Here is an 18,450-nt window from a genome sequence, read left to right as displayed (position 1 = left end):
CTTTTTTTCCCACCCTTTTATCGAGATAAAAAGAGGACCAAAGAAAGAAAGTTAAGTTCTGTCGAAAAAAACAAATCCCTTCCACGCTGAGGAAGAAATTGTCTCATGCCACTGTTTCGAATCAAAACATGATTTCCATACCGTGCATGCCCTTACTAATCTAGAAGCAAGGAATGCGAAATGCAAAGCCGAACAAAAAAAAAAAAAATACCAACTAATTTTTCTATGTTCTTAAATTCCTCCTCGAATTATGGTCGACTTTTTTTCTATGATCGTAGATACATATCTTTTTTGAGAGAATCCTCCATGCGTCTACCAGCTTTGGTCACTGCTGTACATCGGGAAGAGCTTTCTCCCACAATATTTTCCTTCAACTCTTGTTAACCATCACCTTAATATCCCGCGAAAACACTTGAGTTCCAAAGGCCTATTTCGCTGTGTCTCTCGAACCGTCGCTTCTTCTATTAGTGCCGGAAGACTCGCTGTTACTGCTGGATTATTTTATCGAGTCACAGTAGACTTCATTAAGTTTGGCCGGAAAGAAATCCAAGATCTAACCAAAGTGCCTATTAACCAGAAGATGGATGGTCGTGCTCTCGGCGCCACGCTGCTCCCGTGTCGATTTTCTTTCTAGTGATAGATGTAGACTTACATTTCCCCATGCTTCACAACAACGCCTTGGCTTTGGTTTATTAACGTTGCTCGATTTTGGTTTGACTTTTACTAAATCTCTACTTCACATCTTAGAATGAATCAACCAGTTTTCTCCACCATCATAGTCCCAGAAATCCTCCAGGTCAATCAGACTCACGCAGAAGCCTGAGTCCAGTGCTTGACCTACTAAGAGGACATGTGAAGCTAGAAACGATTCCATCTTCAGCTGTGTCATATTTGCATTGTTCCCCTGTCACTGTTGATTAAAAGTAAATAGAGGTGGCATAGTATTTTCATCGAAGACCAATCTAGCAATGTAGCAGGGTATCATTGTATAAATATATAGTACAAAAAGTAAGACAAAAAATTTTCCATAGAAGTAAACAGGCCTATTTCAATTTGTTAAGTCTCCTTATAGCATCATCTGATACCTTAATTCCCTCCTCAAACTGTAGCTCAGAGGCCAATTGCCTGCCCTTCTCATAGTAACCACGGGCTTCTGCGAATTTCTTCTGCATCTCCGAAATCTCGCCCAAATTATACAGCGCAGCCAGACACGATTGATCGCAATCTTCGTTCCGGACTGGCGGTTTGATATGTGCTGCAACATCCAAAGCCTTCTTTGCCCACTGTGCGGCAGCATCTAATAGCTCCGGTTTAGATATCGGGGAGCCGTCTGACCTCGGTATCGATGCTGATTTTCCAGTTGCCCTTTGAGCTTCCTCTGCCATCTGGGAAGAGATGTTGTTAAGGAGAACAACCTGCGCGCACGTCGTCGACTGGCCCTCCTCTTCTTTGATCAAACCTAGACTCTGTATGTATAAGGTCGCAGCGAGGTGGTGTTTGCCCTTTTTGGCATATAAATCAGCCAGGTCATTGCACGACGCAGCAATCTCAGTGAGGTTAACATAGTCATCTCCATCGTCGCGCGAAACCGGCAGATTCAATTCTCTGCGCCTTCGGACCTCCCCAGCACTCTCGTTAACCGCACCAATGAGGGAATTCTCCGCTTTGTCCATATCCTGCACGGAATTACTCGAGTATAAATCTGCTAGTTTAATTTTAATGCCAATGACCTTTTTCATAACTTGGTCACGAAGCTTCGCCTCCATTCCTTCCTTTTCTAGTGCCTTTTTTGCTGCTTCCGCAGCTTCAGGGTCAACAGGTACAACGGGGGGATTGTGGACTCTTTGTTTATCAATTATCATTTGCCTTCTCCTCCCATTGGTTACCCACTCTTTGCAGTCTGCTAGAGTCTTCTCAAGCATGTCAATGGATGCTTTGACCAGCCCATTTTTCTCCAACATTTCAGCGGCTGCGATTCTTATACCCAGGACTTCGTCAGAGAATGGGTGCATCTGAACATGTTCGGCAACAACAAGTGCCTCCCTAAACAGCTGCAGTGCCAAGATAGGATCTGGTCGGATTTCAGAATGGTGAAGCGCTTTGCGAAGGGGTGCAGCCACCTCTGGCGGAAATCTGTTAAGGTATGGGTCTACCCGAGTAACCCGGTCGTATATGATGTATACAAGTAACCCCGCATTCACCGCCACGAATAATAGAGTGAGCGGGAAGCCAATTGGGTTTGTTTGCCATATTTTACCCCACGCTTCCTTGTAATCTTGCCTGAATTTTTGGAAGCGCGAGGTGCTGTTGAACCGGACTTGTATCGGCGGGTTGGAAATCAGTCGATATTTCGGTAACGGGGCTATTTGAGGCCTAGGATGAGATCGAGGTGTGGTGGAGAGGAATCGTACGGCGGAGGGGAGGGTTTGTGGTTGGCGGAGGGGCGGAGAGGCGCTGATGCGCTTTGGTATCAGCCGGAACATGGCCGATAGGCTGCGCACTGTAAATTGAATTTTTAAGACGAATTTCTTGAAACCATTCAGCATAGACGACGCAGATGTGTTTCCATACGCAGAATGCAGCATCAATGGCAGGGCTCAACGGAAATAACTCGCCAGATGCATCGAAGCTTTTTTTTGAAGAATTCAGGGTGGAAGAGCTGCGGGAAAATAGATTGATATCAGGTCTGTTTGCTCTGTTTGTCCGTTCTTGGCATAATGGTCCGAGCTCCCTTCCACTCCGCTCCACCCCAAGGCAATGACGTCTTGGCAATATCATGTCTCAACGGCAACTGCTATTTCCAGTGCAAAACCTCAAGACCGTTTCCAGCTTTTTTATATATACTACGCACATTGGTATATAAGGAAAACTACATTCAAGATGTGTGGCCGGTATGCCATGGGTATTGTATGTAACCCGCCACCTTTACGGAGTGTCAAGTCATTCTACCTCCCTTCAGGCTCTTTCTGGCCGTCTAATGATGATCCTTTTTGTGTAGCGCCTCGCGTTCATCCGAAACCAATTACAACAACGTGGCCATCCTGTGGATGAGGCCGCAGATGACGATGACGTGAGGCAAACTTACAACTTTGCCCCTGGGAGTTACGGCGCGGTCTATCGCGCAGACGCTTCTGATCACGGTGGCGCTGTTGGTTCCCAGGACGATGACACCGGCAGCAATGAGCAAGTGGAAGATCAAGGGGCAAATGATGGCTCTACGAAGACAACAGAGCGCAGAACTCATTATAAACTTCAAAGCATGAAATGGGGTTTAATACCATTTTGGACCAAAAGGTCCCCTGATTACGGCTCCATGCTGAAAACAATCAACTGTCGCGACGATTCTTTAATCGAGGATAGGGGAATGTGGACGTCAATGAAGAAAAAGAAGCGCTGTGTTGTAGTCTGTCAAGGCTTTTACGAATGGCTGAAAAAGGGACCCGGTGGGAAAGATAAAGTTCCCCACTATGTCCGACGAAAGGACGGCGATTTGATGTGTTTCGCGGGTCTGTGGGACTGTGTTCAGTATGAAGGTATGGGTTCCATTCTAAATTCTGCAGTGTTCCGGCGTCTCAAATACAATAGCACTCAGAAGCCACTTTCTGACAACCAAGCATAGGCTCTGATGAGAAACTCTACACGTACACTATAATTACCACTGATTCGAATCCCTATCTTAAGTTTCTTCATGATCGAATGCCTGTCATTCTCGATCAAGGTAGCCCTGAAATGGCTACATGGCTGGATCCCCATCGCGTGACTTGGTCAAAGGAACTCCAATCCATCCTCAAACCGTACGAAGGGGAGCTCGAGTGCTACCCCGTCAGCAAAGAAGTAGGGAAAGTAGGAAACAATTCTCCAGATTTCATTATCCCAGTAAACAGCAAGGAGAATAAAAGCAACATTGCGAACTTTTTCGCCAGTGCTGGGAGCAAAGGCAAGCCTGGACAGAAAGCCCAAGTTCGCGATATCAGCAAATCTAGCGGTGAAAAACCAGGAGCAAAGAATGTTTCAGCGCTTGATCAAGAGAGCAAAGTAAAGAAAGTAGAAGAAGAGGGTAACAAAGATGCAATATATTTGACTTCGTTCAAGTCAGATTCCGATGCCCCATCCGCTTCGCAAACCTCGGCGGTCAAACGAAAACGGGGATCTCCGAAGGCTGCTGAGGACACTGATGTGACTACCAAACTCCCCAAGATAACGCAATCAGACTCTGTGCAGCCATCTCCTAAGAAAGATGTTATCCACTCCCCCACAAAGCCCATTGGTAGAAAAATGAGGAGTGCCACTAGCAACGGGTCAACTCCTAAGCAGGGGGGTGCCAAAAGGACGACAAGCGGGACGCAACGAATTACTAGTTTCTTCAAAAAATAACGATGCTGGAAAGGGCCGGCCGCATTCTCAGTTGTCTTCTTCATTCGCTTTGTTTACTATGATACCATTTGGAACCTTGTACATTTGTCTCTACTGCCTACGGATCAATTACATATATTAATGTCAACATATTGCTGATTCTTTTCAACTTCAATGAAATTTTTACAAATATTTGCTTCGATGGAGTTCTTTCTTATTGACATCGTGGGATATTTGACTCTAAATGCACATACATAAAGCCTCAGTATAAAAGTTGTGGACTTTTGGAGATGGCGCAGAAAGGGATGCTTCTTTAGCGTGTTCTCATCACCGGAATATGTGAAGTGAAGGGCGGAACCGGAACAGGGACTAAACCGTACATAGCTGCCCACTATGGCGGAAGAAGAGAAGACCAAAGTTGCCGCAAAGAACCTGGTTTTGTCAGCTACTGGGGCAAAAGAGCTCAACCACCACCAGCTAACACTGGAGGAAGAGGGGCTGAATACACACAGGAGAGCTAGCCTTGGTTGACAGGTTTATGCCCGCGTTTGATTTTAAGCTTTGTTGTCTTGTACCCGCCCCCGCTGCTGTCATTTTCACATGTGTACGCTGGATATTTGTTTCTTCACGAATTCTCTAATGATCTTTATTGATGTTGGTAACGTGCTATGTTCTGGGTTTCATGAAAGAAATCCACTAATTGAGCCACTCGTCGCCTGCGCCCACCAAAAGCAGCAGCTTAAGTGGTTATATAGTAGTCTAAACAGGTTGCACTCTGGCCCATTCTGTCAGTGGGTTGACAAAGACATCACAGGTCATTTTTGTAGCTGCTATTCTTCCTTCCTTTCACATGTAAACATTTTCTCACAGATATGATTGATTCCCCATGGGATGAGTGTTGGAAAGGATAAAGGACAAGCGAATTGAGTGCATTGTCTCAATTGCCACTTGTTTAAAGAAGGGCCATAACGAGATACGACCGTGCTATGGTTTGTCCACAATACAGTGTTGGCAGGTTTTGTAAGCCGAGCCACGATTCGAGAAATATTTGATATATTCCCGCGCTGTGCATGCAAGCCTATAAGACATAAACTATATGTTGCTCCTATGATGCTGTCGCGGTATATGCACAGGCAATCCCATCATGAATATTGAAGGAATCCAGGCAAAAATGGCACAACTGTTAACACAACGAGGGTATAAGAGAATGATCCTTATAAGGGTCCACGCAAAGGTGTTTCAATTGAGCAGCCAAATATGCAGAGCACTAAACCTTCGTGGTGCCGCAGTGGCCTGCCATAAATGATTCGGCAATCCCATGTTTCACACCATGGGGGTTCATATATTAGGAGTGGAGTGGTTTGCCTAAATGCAAATTTCTAGCCTCTAGCTGCGCTAATTATTCTCCTCTGATCGAAGGCGCTGAACAAGCTTCTCTCGCAAAAATGGACTGAGACCAAGGCTGCATATGCTTGTTAGTGGTGAACATTATCTCGTAGGAGGGATTAGCACGTACATTCCATTCGAGGTGATGACCCGGTAGGTACCTAGCATTCCACTGTTTTAACCAGCAAGTCCTACTAAAAGCGACGGGCGAACACCGGGTACGCTTTATAGACTTACCACTGGGCTGGTAATTCCCTTCAATATTTCCGTTCCCATCAACTTCCAGGCTGCCGAATATATCTTCTGGCCTGCGGGAGGGAGAAAAAATTAATGTCTTAGGGTGACATGAGCTACGAGATTGAAATCTTACCATGCGATCCTAGCAAACTCCGGGGGATTCCTCGTATCGAAAATATGAATCCATCCACCTCTCTTAGTGGAATTTGTGCTATCCTTAAAGCCTTCATTTGAACTGGTAGCGCCACGTCTCCGCTGCCTTTGCCCCCGGCCACCAGTAGCAAGATTTACCCCACTCGTGTAAGCCATTACTTGCGCCTGCGACACTACCTCAGGATCCTCATGTGCATGCTCTGCAATGACTGACTGGAGCGTGTTTAGAAACGCCGGATTTTCTTTCAAAGAGTTAGTGGTTGGAGGAAGTTTGGACGTCACTCCGATCGCAAGGTTGGGTTTCGGAGGATCTGTAGGTAAAAGAGAGAGTATATAGCTATTCGGGGTTTGGGGATTTGGGAAAACGAACTGTGGGAATAATCAGTATCAGCACTTTTTCCACAATTGTTCTTCTAATGCGTAACTGGAATTGAAGGGCTTATATCAAGCATACGATATGTGAGTTGCCCTGCAAGGTAGTCAAAGATCTAAAGTAAAATCGCGTTGGGTTGAAAATAGCGCGGCGCGCGCTACAGATAATTGTTGCCATCAGATAGAGAGATATATATATACTTCTGCTAGCTCGATAATTGTGCAATTGGAGTAAAAGGCGTTTAATAAAAGTGTGAAGTTAGTACTCCGTAGATTATATGTCACTTGTAGGTTTGATCACAAATCACATGACTTCGCGTTCAACGCCCAAAGCTGAAGCCTGAGGCTTCACTCAACTTCATACTAATCTGTATTCACCCCAATAATAGCTCAAGATGGAACTGCAAAATCCAAAGGCTTATCCAAACCGGATATTTTGGCGCTCACATTTTTGAGCGACGTTAGTTTTGTAAAGAAAAATGATTGCATAGGGTTGTCTCGACTCTGGTTACGATTGAGCTGTACCTCACAATCGAAGCTGTGACTTGCCGTGGCAGCTTCTGCTGCTGTATAAAAGGCCCTTTTATGGCCCTTTTATGCGACTAGATATTCTCAAACCAGTTCGTTGTTGTGTCGCACTGACTTCTATCATTTGTCGTTCTTTGAAATCTACTTGTTGGCATCGAATCTATCATCATGGCTACCCCCTCATCCAAGCACAACCCTGGGCAAACACCTCACCCAACCTCACCCCCTCACCCATCAGCTGTGCCTATGGGTCGTCCGCTTTCCCACAAGTCCCCTTCTATTCGGACGCCTTCTGCTTCTGGCCATGGACATCATCCCAGTGTTTCTTCGCATCAGTATCCGACCCCCATGGCTGTCCCTGCCTCCGTGGAGGATACTATCGCATTCAGCTCACCATCAGCGCTGTTGGCTCTTGGTTTAGGCGGTATCACGCCATCTCCAGCAGCAAACGATGCTCTAGCTGGACCAGGGATCAACGATAATGGCATCCATTCAATGGGGATGTCGACCCTAGGCATGAGTGGCGCACGGGACACTGATGAAGAGAAAACTCGCCGAATGGAGGAAGTTATCCGACTACTCAGAACCCGTGTTTCTGGAAGAGGCGTATGCCGCGAGGGTATGGAGAGGCTAGGGAGGTTTGAGGGATTCGAGTGTTTGTGGCAAGAAAATGACCTAAGCATTGCCGGGAACTTTGTGGATCTGGAGATCCAGTTCGAAGACGGCGCAGAGAACGTTAAGGATGTCAGCTTAAAGTATACTACTCCAAGCACCGTGGAGGGAGAAAGGAGAGTGGAGGCCACTGCGGTTCTAAAACAGGATCTTATGCAGTCTACTGGAGAGCATGACGAGATGCCTTGGAAGAGCCTCGATGCGTTTCATTCAAATTTGCATAGACTAGCCAAATTGGATCAGCTCAGTCGTGATGTCAACTGCTTCGAAGCAGTGACAGGGGTGTATGAGAGTTTAAAACGAGTATGGGAAGGCGAATTAAGCCGGCATCCAGAGAAGAGCCATTGGGAACATGTTTGCACAAGTCAGGTAGGCCAACCTGGTCTACACCAAAACAAAAGAATCGGTTTGAGTCTTCAGTATTGGGTTGAGCAGAGACGGAATTTGGATTCAAACCATAAGGTCATTCCGAATGCCATGAGTATCGACCAACCCACTCCAGACGATCAAAATTCAACCCCTGTCAATAAGCATAAAATATGGAGCGCAGCGATCGAGTGTGAAGAAGGCTACCCATCATTACGCGTGTCGAACGAATGGGTCGCGGCTGAACCATTTACGACTATGAACACTGGAGGGTCGTCTTCAGCTGCTAATGGAAACGACTCTGAGATTCTGTTGATCAACTGGCTGGACCCTCCTGCCACCCTCGTCACCAGCCCAAATGACGTTACACTTGATTCTACCGCCTTGGGCACCACAACACCAAATCGGCGCTTTGTTGCGCGCCTGGAACCCCCCATCCATATACCTATAATTGCAGCAGCGGAGGTATACAGGGTGCTTGGGTTGAACATGCCCCCGGAGCCGAAAACGGTTACATATGACGGGCTTGTAGTTCCACTACCCAATGTTGTTTCGACAGGAGACGGCCAAGATGAGAATAGCTCCTCACCATCTAACGGAAGAGTTCAAGAAAGGGTCGTGTATAGCTTTGATGACGATAACCAACCGAAACAACACCGGCATATTTATACTTTCCATCCCTTTGAGCATATTGTCGGACGCACCATTCGTGACCTCCCCTTTTCTCACCCACGACAGCTAGCTGATATTCTACCTGTGAGTGCATAGATTTTTTGCCCCTTTCCACGTTCTTTCCTTTGTTCTTGTGTATACTCCAAGAGTAATTATTATTAACGATTATTTCTAGATCTTACGCCAATACGCATTGTTGTCTAGCCTTCTTGACAGAGTATTTGCCAATCAAGACAACAAAACTGTCGGGTCAAGCAACAAGTCTTTCCCGCCTAACCCGATGGGCTCGACTACGTCAAAACAGACATCTAAGCCTGACGTCACATTCATCACCAACATCAAGCCTGTAGTATCCAAACTTAACTCGATGCTTTCCAGCGATCCCAAACCCAGGAACGATAAAAGGAGCGGCTTTGACGCTCAATTTGCCGTATCATCTTCCACCCCTTCGCCATCAAATGATGATCGGAGAGTGGACATATCTCTGCGAACTCCAATATCAGGACCACCTTCCTTGTTGCTATTATTCAACGCGCCCAACGGAAACCCAAATATCTCCATGGAAAACCCGACAACAATCACAATCAATGTAGATATCGGACTCAACGGCAACATCACGGTCTCGCGGGTTGCCGGGATGTGCGATGATCGTAGCAACAGCGGAGGGGGCCTCACAGACGACGCCCCCGGAGCAGGACCGCGGGACCTCAGCAGAAAACTCGCAAGAGTGCTACAGACTTCTGAGGATCTTGGAATGCTGGTGGAATGGGTCTTGAAGTGGATGCGGAAGCGGAAGTCGTAATTTTTTTATTTTATTTTATATTTTATTTTTAATTTTCAATTTTATTTTATTTTATTTTATTTTTTTTTTTTGATTAAGATGTGGCGTATGCCTGTCTAGTAACTATGGTATCCCTATCCCAAGCACATCTCATTCCTTCATCCTTCATTCCACAGGGCAGCAGCCGCCTATCCACAATCGGCAAAACAGTGATGTCCTGGAACTACGCGCGAACCCCCCCTTCCCCCCCCCCCCCTTCACCTGCTGCCAGGCGTATGAATGAATCTATGACCCAGATGAAACCGCAGATGAAACGCTTGTTTGTTGCCCATACTTTCCCGGATCCGCGCAGTCTAGTCTGGTGTCGAAAACGGCAATCAATCCTCAAGTGAGAGGTAGCCGCGTCACCCGCTCTTGATTTCTCTGAAACAGTGGGGTTGGGGTTGGGGTTGAGAGAATCCGGGGTCCCCGAATTCGATGAAACTTGCCGTGAATAATGCGGACGCGAAGATCTAGGTAGGCAGCCCCAGGTGGCCGTGCGAAGGAAGGGGGCCTTTTTTTTTTTGGAAAGCCGAAGATAGATGTTACTTGTACTGTACTATTACATTATTCCAATATGTCTAATCTATCTATCATAACTCCCTCAAGCAGCGCACGATTTCTTTGTCCGATGGGAGGGAAAGGAGGCGTGTTTCAACAACTATCTATCCCATGGAAGGAGAGATATATATCATTATTTAACCCCACAATTTCCCTTCCCTTGCCTTCCCCCCCCCCCCCCATACCTACCCAATACCCATCCATCCATACCCAACCAATACCATTACTCCCACATCATTTTTGTGTTTACACTTGTTTGTTCTCCAGTACTCCGTAATCAACCAGCCAATAACAGCCGCCCGATAAGGCGACAGATAACCGAACCCTAAAAAAAGAAACAAAAGTGGAGACCTAAAGTTACCTAACCTGACCTAAACCAGGCAGTAACGAAAAAAAACAGGGGAGAAGGAAGCCCAGGCCAAACCTTGGAAGTTCGTTCTTCGGGCGGGGAGGGGGGGCCATTTTTGGTATAGTATGGTACGGTATGTATTGTACGGTATGTAAGTATGGTATTTATGTACGAATGGGAGGAACTGACTTGGCGGCTGGCGGCGGTGTGTGTGTGAAACAGCAGCTGAAGATGGATGATGAGACAGGATGGAAAGGGGATGGATGGGGAGTTTGTTAGCTAAATATAAATTGTTTCTTTTGCGTGCGTTTGCTTTCTTTTTTTTCTTTTTTTTTTGGGGGGGGGGGGGGGGAGATATTAAAGAATAATAAGATACTCCGTATAGTAATGTATGTATGTACATACATGTACATAAATAAATAAATACATGAAGATAATAAACCTGCAGGAGTTAGGGTTAAGTTGTGTTGTGGCTTGTCACTTTCTTGTGTGCTGGGAAAAAAGAAGAGTTTTATATCTTTTCAAGCCCCTTGGTCGTTCGTCGGCCGTGACAGGCACTGTAGTATTTCGCTGCTACACTCGGATGGTAGATTAATATTATTATGGATTATGATGGATTATGAATATCAGATATATATTGCTATTGATATAAAAATTATCAATGGTAGGGTAGGATGGAATAGCCAAGTTGGTCTAACCTAGCGTCCACCGCCTTGTCCGCCCCCAATGGAATTGATTATTAGCCGGCGGGAAAATGCAAGCTCTGCTCTAACTTACATGTAACTAGAGTTTTCTGCTCAATAATCAAAAACAACCGTGAACAACTCTAACACACACAATTTGTTTTCATTATCGTAATAATCAGTTGAAAAAAGGGATGATTCATTCCCTTCTCCCAGATAAGAAGAAGAAGAAGAAGAAGAAGAAGAAGAAGGAGGAGAATGGTTTCATAGAAATCGTCGTTGTCGTTGATATGAGATGAGGGATTTTTAACAGTACTAGTGAGTTATTTTTGCACATTCAATCAAACCCCCTCTCCTTCCCTTTTATTTTTTTTTTTTTTTTTTGGCTTGCTGGGGGGGTGGAGCTTGAGTAGTTTAGCTTACTATTCTCCTCCAGTTGACGAAACGAACAAACGGCTCTGAGTAAATATTCTAGCAGGAGAGTGAGTTAGAGAAAATATCACCACATCAATATCTGATAGAATAATAGTATAAAGAGAGAAACAGCATTTTCAAAATAGATTCATCCAATTTCCAAAACCGTCAATCTAAAAATGCCACATCCCATTTCCCTTCTTTTATTGATTTGCAGATTGCACAAGTGGTATTATTATACTACATATACAGAGTATTTCTGCAATGTGTTTGACATTTTCAACGGCTGCAATTGGCCGATATCATACATATATACATACATATATACATACATACTATACTGTTCTATCCTGCAGCTGGCGGATAGAACCTGCCAGAACCTGGTTTCTGGGCAGAAGGGCGGTGGGCGGTGGGCGGTGGGCAGTGGAAGTAAGCCTAAGTTCCACGTGACGTGGGGGAATTAGGTAGGTTCCAAGGTTATATAGAGAGGTTATTTAATATTGAGTAGGTTAGTATCAGTCTGGCTCTGGATTATTTCACCTGTTGAAACAGTTTACAAGCTTTAAAAAAAAAAAAAAAATCAAGGCCTTGAAAGCAGCTGATTACATCGGACTTGACTCTGTATAAAATCACATAATAATAATAAATAAAAATCTACGGAAGAATGGCCGCAGACAGGCAGACAAATAATAATAAAAACTTGTTCCCTCTGATTATGACATCATACCTGGGTGAAGCCGCACGCAGAGGCACCCAGCTTTGAAAACAAGGTGGTGGTTGAGGTGGGGGGTGGCTACTAATTGCCACAGCCCGCCGATTACTCGGCCACCGCTGTTTCGGGCCCTTATCTTCTATCCCGACTCCACCCGAGCATAGCGGGGTGTGTGGTGCAGAGCCGGCGCGCCTGTCACTGTCACCGTACTTAGCAGGAACGAACTTGGGCGGGAAAGTCCTTCGCAATAATCATGTTTGATGAGAAATAATGACAGTAATAATTCGCATGAATCGCGGGACGACGGGCTTATTATTATGTTTGAATTAGCAGGGGACCCGGGGGGAGGTCTATATGTGTATGTAGAGCTAGCTGGGGCGAGATGACAATGTCAAGGATCCGAACCAGGAACAAGCAAGCTCTCTCTCTCTCTCTCTCTCTCTCTTCTCTCTTGCTCCCTTGGGGGCTTGTCCTCCCCTCCCCCTTGCATTGGATTAGTACGATACGAGCAGAACCCTGGCCTATCATCGGGGAGGAAAAAAAAAAATCTTCAGCTGCTCAACAAAAAACACTAAAATATAATAAAGAGGAAAAAGAGAATATCGACATTTTACCCCGGTTTCAATCGGATTGTTGTTCCTCACATGCAGATGAAGTAAATATCTTCATCAAACATAATAATTCCTGATTGATTGCAGCAATTCCAATTCCCCCACGCGGGGGGGGAACGTCAGGAAGTCTGAGGTTTTTGTCGCAAACAAGATGAGATGGATAATAAGAGAAAAGAGCTTATTTATTTTTACTGTGCGGTTGTTTTATATACGCTGCAGTACACGTATCTAAAACCTTACCACGTACTGTACGTACTGCACTGCATCCAATCCCTTGTTCGACAGCAGAACACACACACGATGTGATTTCAACAAAATCAACCGAGGGGAATAATAAAATCAGTAAAATAAACAGTAAACCTCTACAGCTGTTGTTGTAGTTAGAATAAAAAAGGGAGTTACTTTTGATCGAGTTTTACCACCAAAAAAAAAAAAATCCCCCAGTCTACTATTATTATTGAGGCAACAAGAAACAAGAAAACCTGTTTTTTGCACCGCCCCATGCGAAAAACTCAAGCGTGTGGCTCGTCGATACGGCAAAACAGACGGAACAATACGGCGCTGGTGACGTGACGTGACGATACAGCAGGACCACCCCCGGGCCCGGCGCCCGGTACAGCGGTATATTATTATTACTGCTCTTCTTCCTCGTTCCAGCCTTTTTTCTGCTTCCTCTTCTTCTTATATACGTTATCTCTTCCCTTCTCCCGTTTCTCAATCTCCCTTCTCCCTTCTCCCTTCTCCCTTCTATCCTCATCCTCTTCTATCCTCATTCATTGACTCCCAAGTCGGTGCTGTATCCATCCCATCACCATCACCATCACCATCACTCACTCGCTTTTCTACTCTCGAAGCTAGTCGATTTGCTCTTCGTTCGCCACTTTGATATTTTTTTCATCCCACACACAACAAAAGATCACTCACACATCAACAGTCATGGTAAGCCCGAACAGTCTCAATTCCCACCCGCCATCGATGTTAATAGCTATATCGAGGCTAACACGATGGCTCCTGCTGCGTTTGGAACAGGCGTACCCTTTCCCTTCGACACATCTCTCCAATACGGAGAATGTACGTTTTTTGTTATTGTTGCTGTGAACCCTTCTTTTTTTCTTGCCACTTCGCTCGATAAACAGCTGAGATGGCATTTTGAGAACAACCACAGAAAGCTGACTGATAGCTTTTTTTTTTTTTTTTTTTTTCTTTTGCCATTGTATAGCTCATGAAGTATATGAGTCTTGACCAGCGGGGTCATGTTATGGCAGAGTATGTCTGGATTGATGCCTCGAGTGGTGTCCGATCGAAAACGAAGGTATGTCCTTATGTCTGCACACCACACCACAATGCCACAATGAATGGAGATGATTTCCAACGTAGGAACAACGTACTAACAATCTTTCTCATGACAACAGACACTCAAGGGACCCGTCAAGTCAGTCGAGGAGCTTCCAGAATGGAACTTCGACGGCTCATCAACAGGCCAAGCCCCTGGCGAGAACTCGGACGTCTACCTTCGCCCCATCGCCATGTTCCCAGACCCCTTCCGCCGTGGTGACAACATCCTCGTCCTCTGCGAAACCTGGGACTCAGATGGATCGCCCAACAAGTTCAACTACCGCCATGAGGCTGCCAGGCTCATGCGCGCACACGAAGACGAACACTTTTGGTTCGGTCTAGAACAGGAGTACACCCTCCTCGGCGCTGATGGATGGCCATATGGCTGGCCCAAGGGTGGCTTCCCAGGTGCTCAGGGCCCGTACTACTGCGGTGTCGGAACTGGCAAGGTCCACTGCCGTGATATCGTCGAGGCCCACTACAAGGCTTGTTTGTATGCTGGCATCAACATCTCTGGCATCAACGCTGAGGTTATGCCTGCTCAGTGGGAGTACCAAGTTGGACCCTGTGAGGGCATTAGCCGTATGTTATCCAACCCCCCCCCCCCTTTTTTGAATTGTGTCGGATGGACTAACCCATCCTCGAACAACAGTCGGTGACCAGCTCTGGATGTCTCGATTCCTCCTTGCCCGCGTCGCTGAAGAATTCGGCGCCATAATATCCTTCGCCCCCAAGCCAATCCCCGGCGAATGGAACGGTGCTGGCCTCCACACCAATGTCTCGACCGAGGCCATGCGTTCCGAGGGTGGCATGAAGGTCATCGAGGCTGCCATGAAGAAACTCGAAGCCCGCCACTCAGAACACATTGCCGTCTACGGCGAGGGTAACGAGGACCGTCTCACCGGCCGCCTCGAGACCGGCAGCATCGACACCTTCAGCTATGGTGTCGCTGACCGCGGCGGAAGCGTCCGTATCCCCCGCCAGGTCGCGAAGGATGGCAAGGGCTACTTCGAGGACCGAAGACCGGCTTCCAACGCTGACCCGTATCAAATTACGGGTATTATTGTTGAGACTGTAAGTTTTGTGGTTTTCAGTTCCAAGGCTCTGTGTGTTTGGGGAAACAAGTACTAACCGAATATTCTCTCAATAGCTTTGCGGCGCTTCATAGTTGGGAACAGTCTGAGGATGCCGGAAGAAGTGAAATCGATGAATTTACTTTGTTGTTTTCCCGCAATATTTTATTTATACCCTTCGGGCGACGAACCGTCTGAGTGGGTGGTGTGGTGGTGTGTGTGGATGTCGATGAAACAGGAAAAAAAAATTAACTGGGACTTGGAGAGGATGCAAGATAGACAAGAGAGAGAGAGAGAGAGCTTCCCAGTCGTTTTTCCCACAATCGCGTCAGGGGAAAACTATTTTTTTTTTTGTATATGATTTGAAGCCGTCAGTGTCGTCTTAAGTCATCCTTGTCCGCACGCGCCACCCACCAGCCCAGCAACCCAAGCAACCCGTCCCGTCCACACCTTGCACCGCACACCAAAGTTTCGCATCGTAATCGCCTTCTTTTCGTTCTATGTTAATTTTGGTTTTTTTTTTTTTTTTTTTTTTTTTTTTCCGTCATTAATATATGTAATGAGGCATGGTCTTGTTTGTTCCGTGTTTTGGGGTTTTCATTCCTACCCTCTTTTTGGTTCTCGTTTGGGTTCATTTGTCTTCTTTTCTTTTCATCCCACTATATCAATACGTAACTAGAAGTCAGTGGGCCCGGTGTTGGTCGTTTTTTTTCTTTCTTTTGCCCTTTTCCAAACTGTTGGATAATGTCACAGATTCTATTTAATAGGTTGCTGTTGTCTCCGGCGCCGTTTCTCTGGTTTTCAGTTTTAGAATGTCCTGTTCTCTTTTTTCTCTTTTTTCCCTCCCCCTTCCTTTTGCTTTCCGCCGATGTTGATGGCAGACTTTGTTCCCTCTTTTCACTGTTTATAATGGATGTTATTAAGAATGGGATATGATGGGGCTCGGGCCTTCCTATCTTTTTCTTTTCTTCTTTTTCTTTTTAATTAAATTGTTCTACGGGGATAGATAATGGTGTCAAATATGTTTTGCGTTGGCCCATGACGGATAAAAAAAAAAAAATACTGGGAGAAAGGAGGCACGAATTGAAAATTAGATACAGAATGGGACCTTTCGTTTTGGTGGACTGTTAAACCTCGTTCTCTCGGTCTTTGTGGTGTGTGTGTATTCTCTTCGGTTGGGTCCGCTTTGTTTTTAAATAGGTGTGAATGTAAATGTCTATATTTTGTACATGTATACAAGACGCATAGAGGATGATGGAGAGAAGTATGTACTGTATAGAGAGGTGTGTGTGTAAATCAAGAGTTCTTGTAGGCATTATTAGTACAGTAGGAGTTCTGTTGTCTATCTATCTATTATCCAATCCTCCCCTCCCCTCCCCTCCCCTCCTCGCTTGCACCGTCACAGCTGTCTCAGCTCAGAAACTTGCGGGGACCGACAGATAGAACATCGCCATTGAATCCAATCCAATCCACTTCCACCGAAGCCATATTCCCCCGCAAAATGAGTCAGGATTTAACTAACCAAACCAAACCAAACCAACTTAGTTAACTAGTTATTAGTCATTTATTAAGAGCCGGAGTGACGAATGACTGACTGCCTGGTTAACCTAGTTACCCTACCCAGACAGACCAACTCACTCACTCACTACCTTAGCTTAGACAGGCCAATCCCGCTTCCGTCATCCAAAATCAGCACAAGCAATCAAAACATCCCCCTCCCGCCTCCGCGTCTCTCGTGTCCATCCCACGTATGGTACGTATGTATGTATGTATGGATGGATGGATGGATGGATGTATAGCGGTGTTTTCTTGCCCCGCACCATCTCCGCTCGCGCATCATCCCACATCGTCCAAGCAGCGGTCCAGCGCCCGTCGGCGGGTTTATGTGCCTAGGCAAAGGAAGATAGATGTTCTATATCCATCCGGGATTTCGGCATGAGGTTGAAAGAGGGGAGAGAGGGGAGAGAGGGGAGGGAAAGCGGGCTGCTGCTAGCACAAGAGGCATGTGGTGAGGTTTCCATCCAGCATCAACCTTTGAAGGGAGTAAAAAGGGCGCGCAGCTGAGCAAAACAGAGCAGAGCAGAGCAGGTTTTGGCTCTGTGATTGAGACGATTTATTCTCGCCCTCGGTAAAAGAAAGAAGGGGACACGGAACATCCGCCCCTCGTTTTTTTTTTTTTTTTTTTTATGCCGAAGCGAATCGAATCATGACCACCATGACCATGACATACATAACTTCCGAATTCATTCAAGCCCCCCGCCGCTGCCCGCCACCGGATGTGGGATGGGATGGGATGGGAGCCCCAGGTTCAAACAAACGACGAAGCTACGAAAGCTCTGAAGTTAAGCGACACGCGGGCCCAGTAACTAACTTAACTAGTAACTTATAGTAGCTAACTCGTTTAACTACCCCAGCATCCAACTAACCAACCTAGCAGAAAGGATTCAGATTAGGGACAGGACAGGCTACTCTACTGTGCAAGTCGTCGGGCAGGTTGGCATATTTCGGCAGGTGGCCGCGTGAATCGATGGGTCCATTTTGACCCGTTTAAAAAGCTCAACTTCTCCGCATTTCTCAATCAAGTACGGAGTCAGTGATCACTACTAAATAAACAATTGCCGGGGGGGCCGGGAGGAGGGGGGAAACGGGAAACGAGGATTCCATGTGAAAAAAGAGGGCCGTGGAATGAAATGGGATGATGTCAAAGTACCGAACCTACCAGAGGGAGGAGGTTTGGCTTTGATTCTTTACAGTCAGCTATACTCTGTAGTTATAGTTATATAGTTAAACTGATGTGTAACTAAAATATATAAAACAAAAAGTCACCGACCTCATATTAATAAGCTTAAAATGTGGGAGCCCTAGGCTTCCTAGTACGGACTAGCGCCCCGCACCAAGCATATATCGCTCACTAGATAGCTACCAACAATACAATCACTCAGACGTCCAACAGGTTATAGCCCGGATAGCTTGTTTTTTTTTTTTTTTTTTTCATTAAAACTTCCGCAATCACTACTTTTTCTCTTATCTGAGGTATAAAACGTCTCGCGAGCTGCATCGCTGAACTGCAGAAGGAACCTGACGAAAAGCAACTGTTTTGAAAGCTTTGATCGCGGGAAAAGATTGATTCAAAGGGGGGGTAAACAAATGCCT

The 18,450-nt window shown here is 45.9% G+C and overlaps 5 protein-coding genes across 5 annotated transcripts; 3 read left to right on the top strand and 2 right to left on the bottom strand.

Annotated features, from left to right (window-relative positions):
* Positions 1–866: 866 nt before the first annotated feature.
* On the bottom strand, positions 867–2,650 carry BDCG_03356 (TPR domain-containing protein). Its single transcript, XM_045418956.1, has one exon. The coding sequence runs from the start codon at positions 2,583–2,585 to the stop codon at positions 1,044–1,046; it is 1,542 nt and encodes a 513-aa protein (XP_045275410.1). The 5' UTR covers positions 2,586–2,650; the 3' UTR covers positions 867–1,043.
* Positions 2,651–5,188, top strand: BDCG_03355 (uncharacterized protein). Its single transcript, XM_045418955.1, has 3 exons — positions 2,651–2,907; positions 2,999–3,533; positions 3,620–5,188. Exons 1-3 carry the CDS (start codon positions 2,758–2,760, stop codon positions 4,372–4,374), a joined length of 1,440 nt encoding a protein of 479 aa, XP_045275409.1. The 5' UTR covers positions 2,651–2,757; the 3' UTR covers positions 4,375–5,188.
* BDCG_03354 (uncharacterized protein) lies at positions 4,512–6,763 on the bottom strand. The gene is made up of 6 exons (XM_045418954.1): positions 6,584–6,763; positions 6,110–6,498; positions 5,977–6,047; positions 5,870–5,900; positions 4,864–5,815; positions 4,512–4,785 (listed from the first exon to the last, which is right to left on the bottom strand). Exons 1-5 carry the CDS (start codon positions 6,677–6,679, stop codon positions 5,749–5,751), a joined length of 654 nt encoding a protein of 217 aa, XP_045275408.1. The 5' UTR covers positions 6,680–6,763; the 3' UTR covers positions 4,512–4,785; positions 4,864–5,748.
* Positions 6,764–6,868: 105 nt separating this feature from the next.
* On the top strand, positions 6,869–11,010 carry BDCG_03353 (uncharacterized protein). Its single transcript, XM_045418953.1, has 2 exons — positions 6,869–8,823; positions 8,915–11,010. The coding sequence occupies exons 1-2, from the start codon at positions 7,198–7,200 to the stop codon at positions 9,539–9,541; spliced, it is 2,253 nt and encodes a 750-aa protein (XP_045275407.1). The 5' UTR covers positions 6,869–7,197; the 3' UTR covers positions 9,542–11,010.
* A 2,277-nt stretch (positions 11,011–13,287) lies between these two features.
* Positions 13,288–17,483, top strand: BDCG_03351 (glutamine synthetase). The gene is made up of 7 exons (XM_045418952.1): positions 13,288–13,828; positions 13,919–13,960; positions 14,109–14,201; positions 14,302–14,806; positions 14,877–15,298; positions 15,375–17,298; positions 17,371–17,483. Exons 1-6 carry the CDS (start codon positions 13,826–13,828, stop codon positions 15,390–15,392), a joined length of 1,083 nt encoding a protein of 360 aa, XP_045275406.1. The 5' UTR covers positions 13,288–13,825; the 3' UTR covers positions 15,393–17,298; positions 17,371–17,483.
* The last annotated feature ends 967 nt before the right edge of the window (positions 17,484–18,450 follow it).

This window comes from Blastomyces dermatitidis (assembly GCF_000003525.1).
Source record: "Blastomyces dermatitidis ER-3 genomic scaffold supercont1.3, whole genome shotgun sequence".
Taxonomy (NCBI): Eukaryota; Fungi; Ascomycota; class Eurotiomycetes; order Onygenales; family Ajellomycetaceae; genus Blastomyces; species Blastomyces dermatitidis.
Note: the sequence above shows the minus strand (reverse complement) of the source record. Positions and strands in the feature narration are given on the sequence as shown.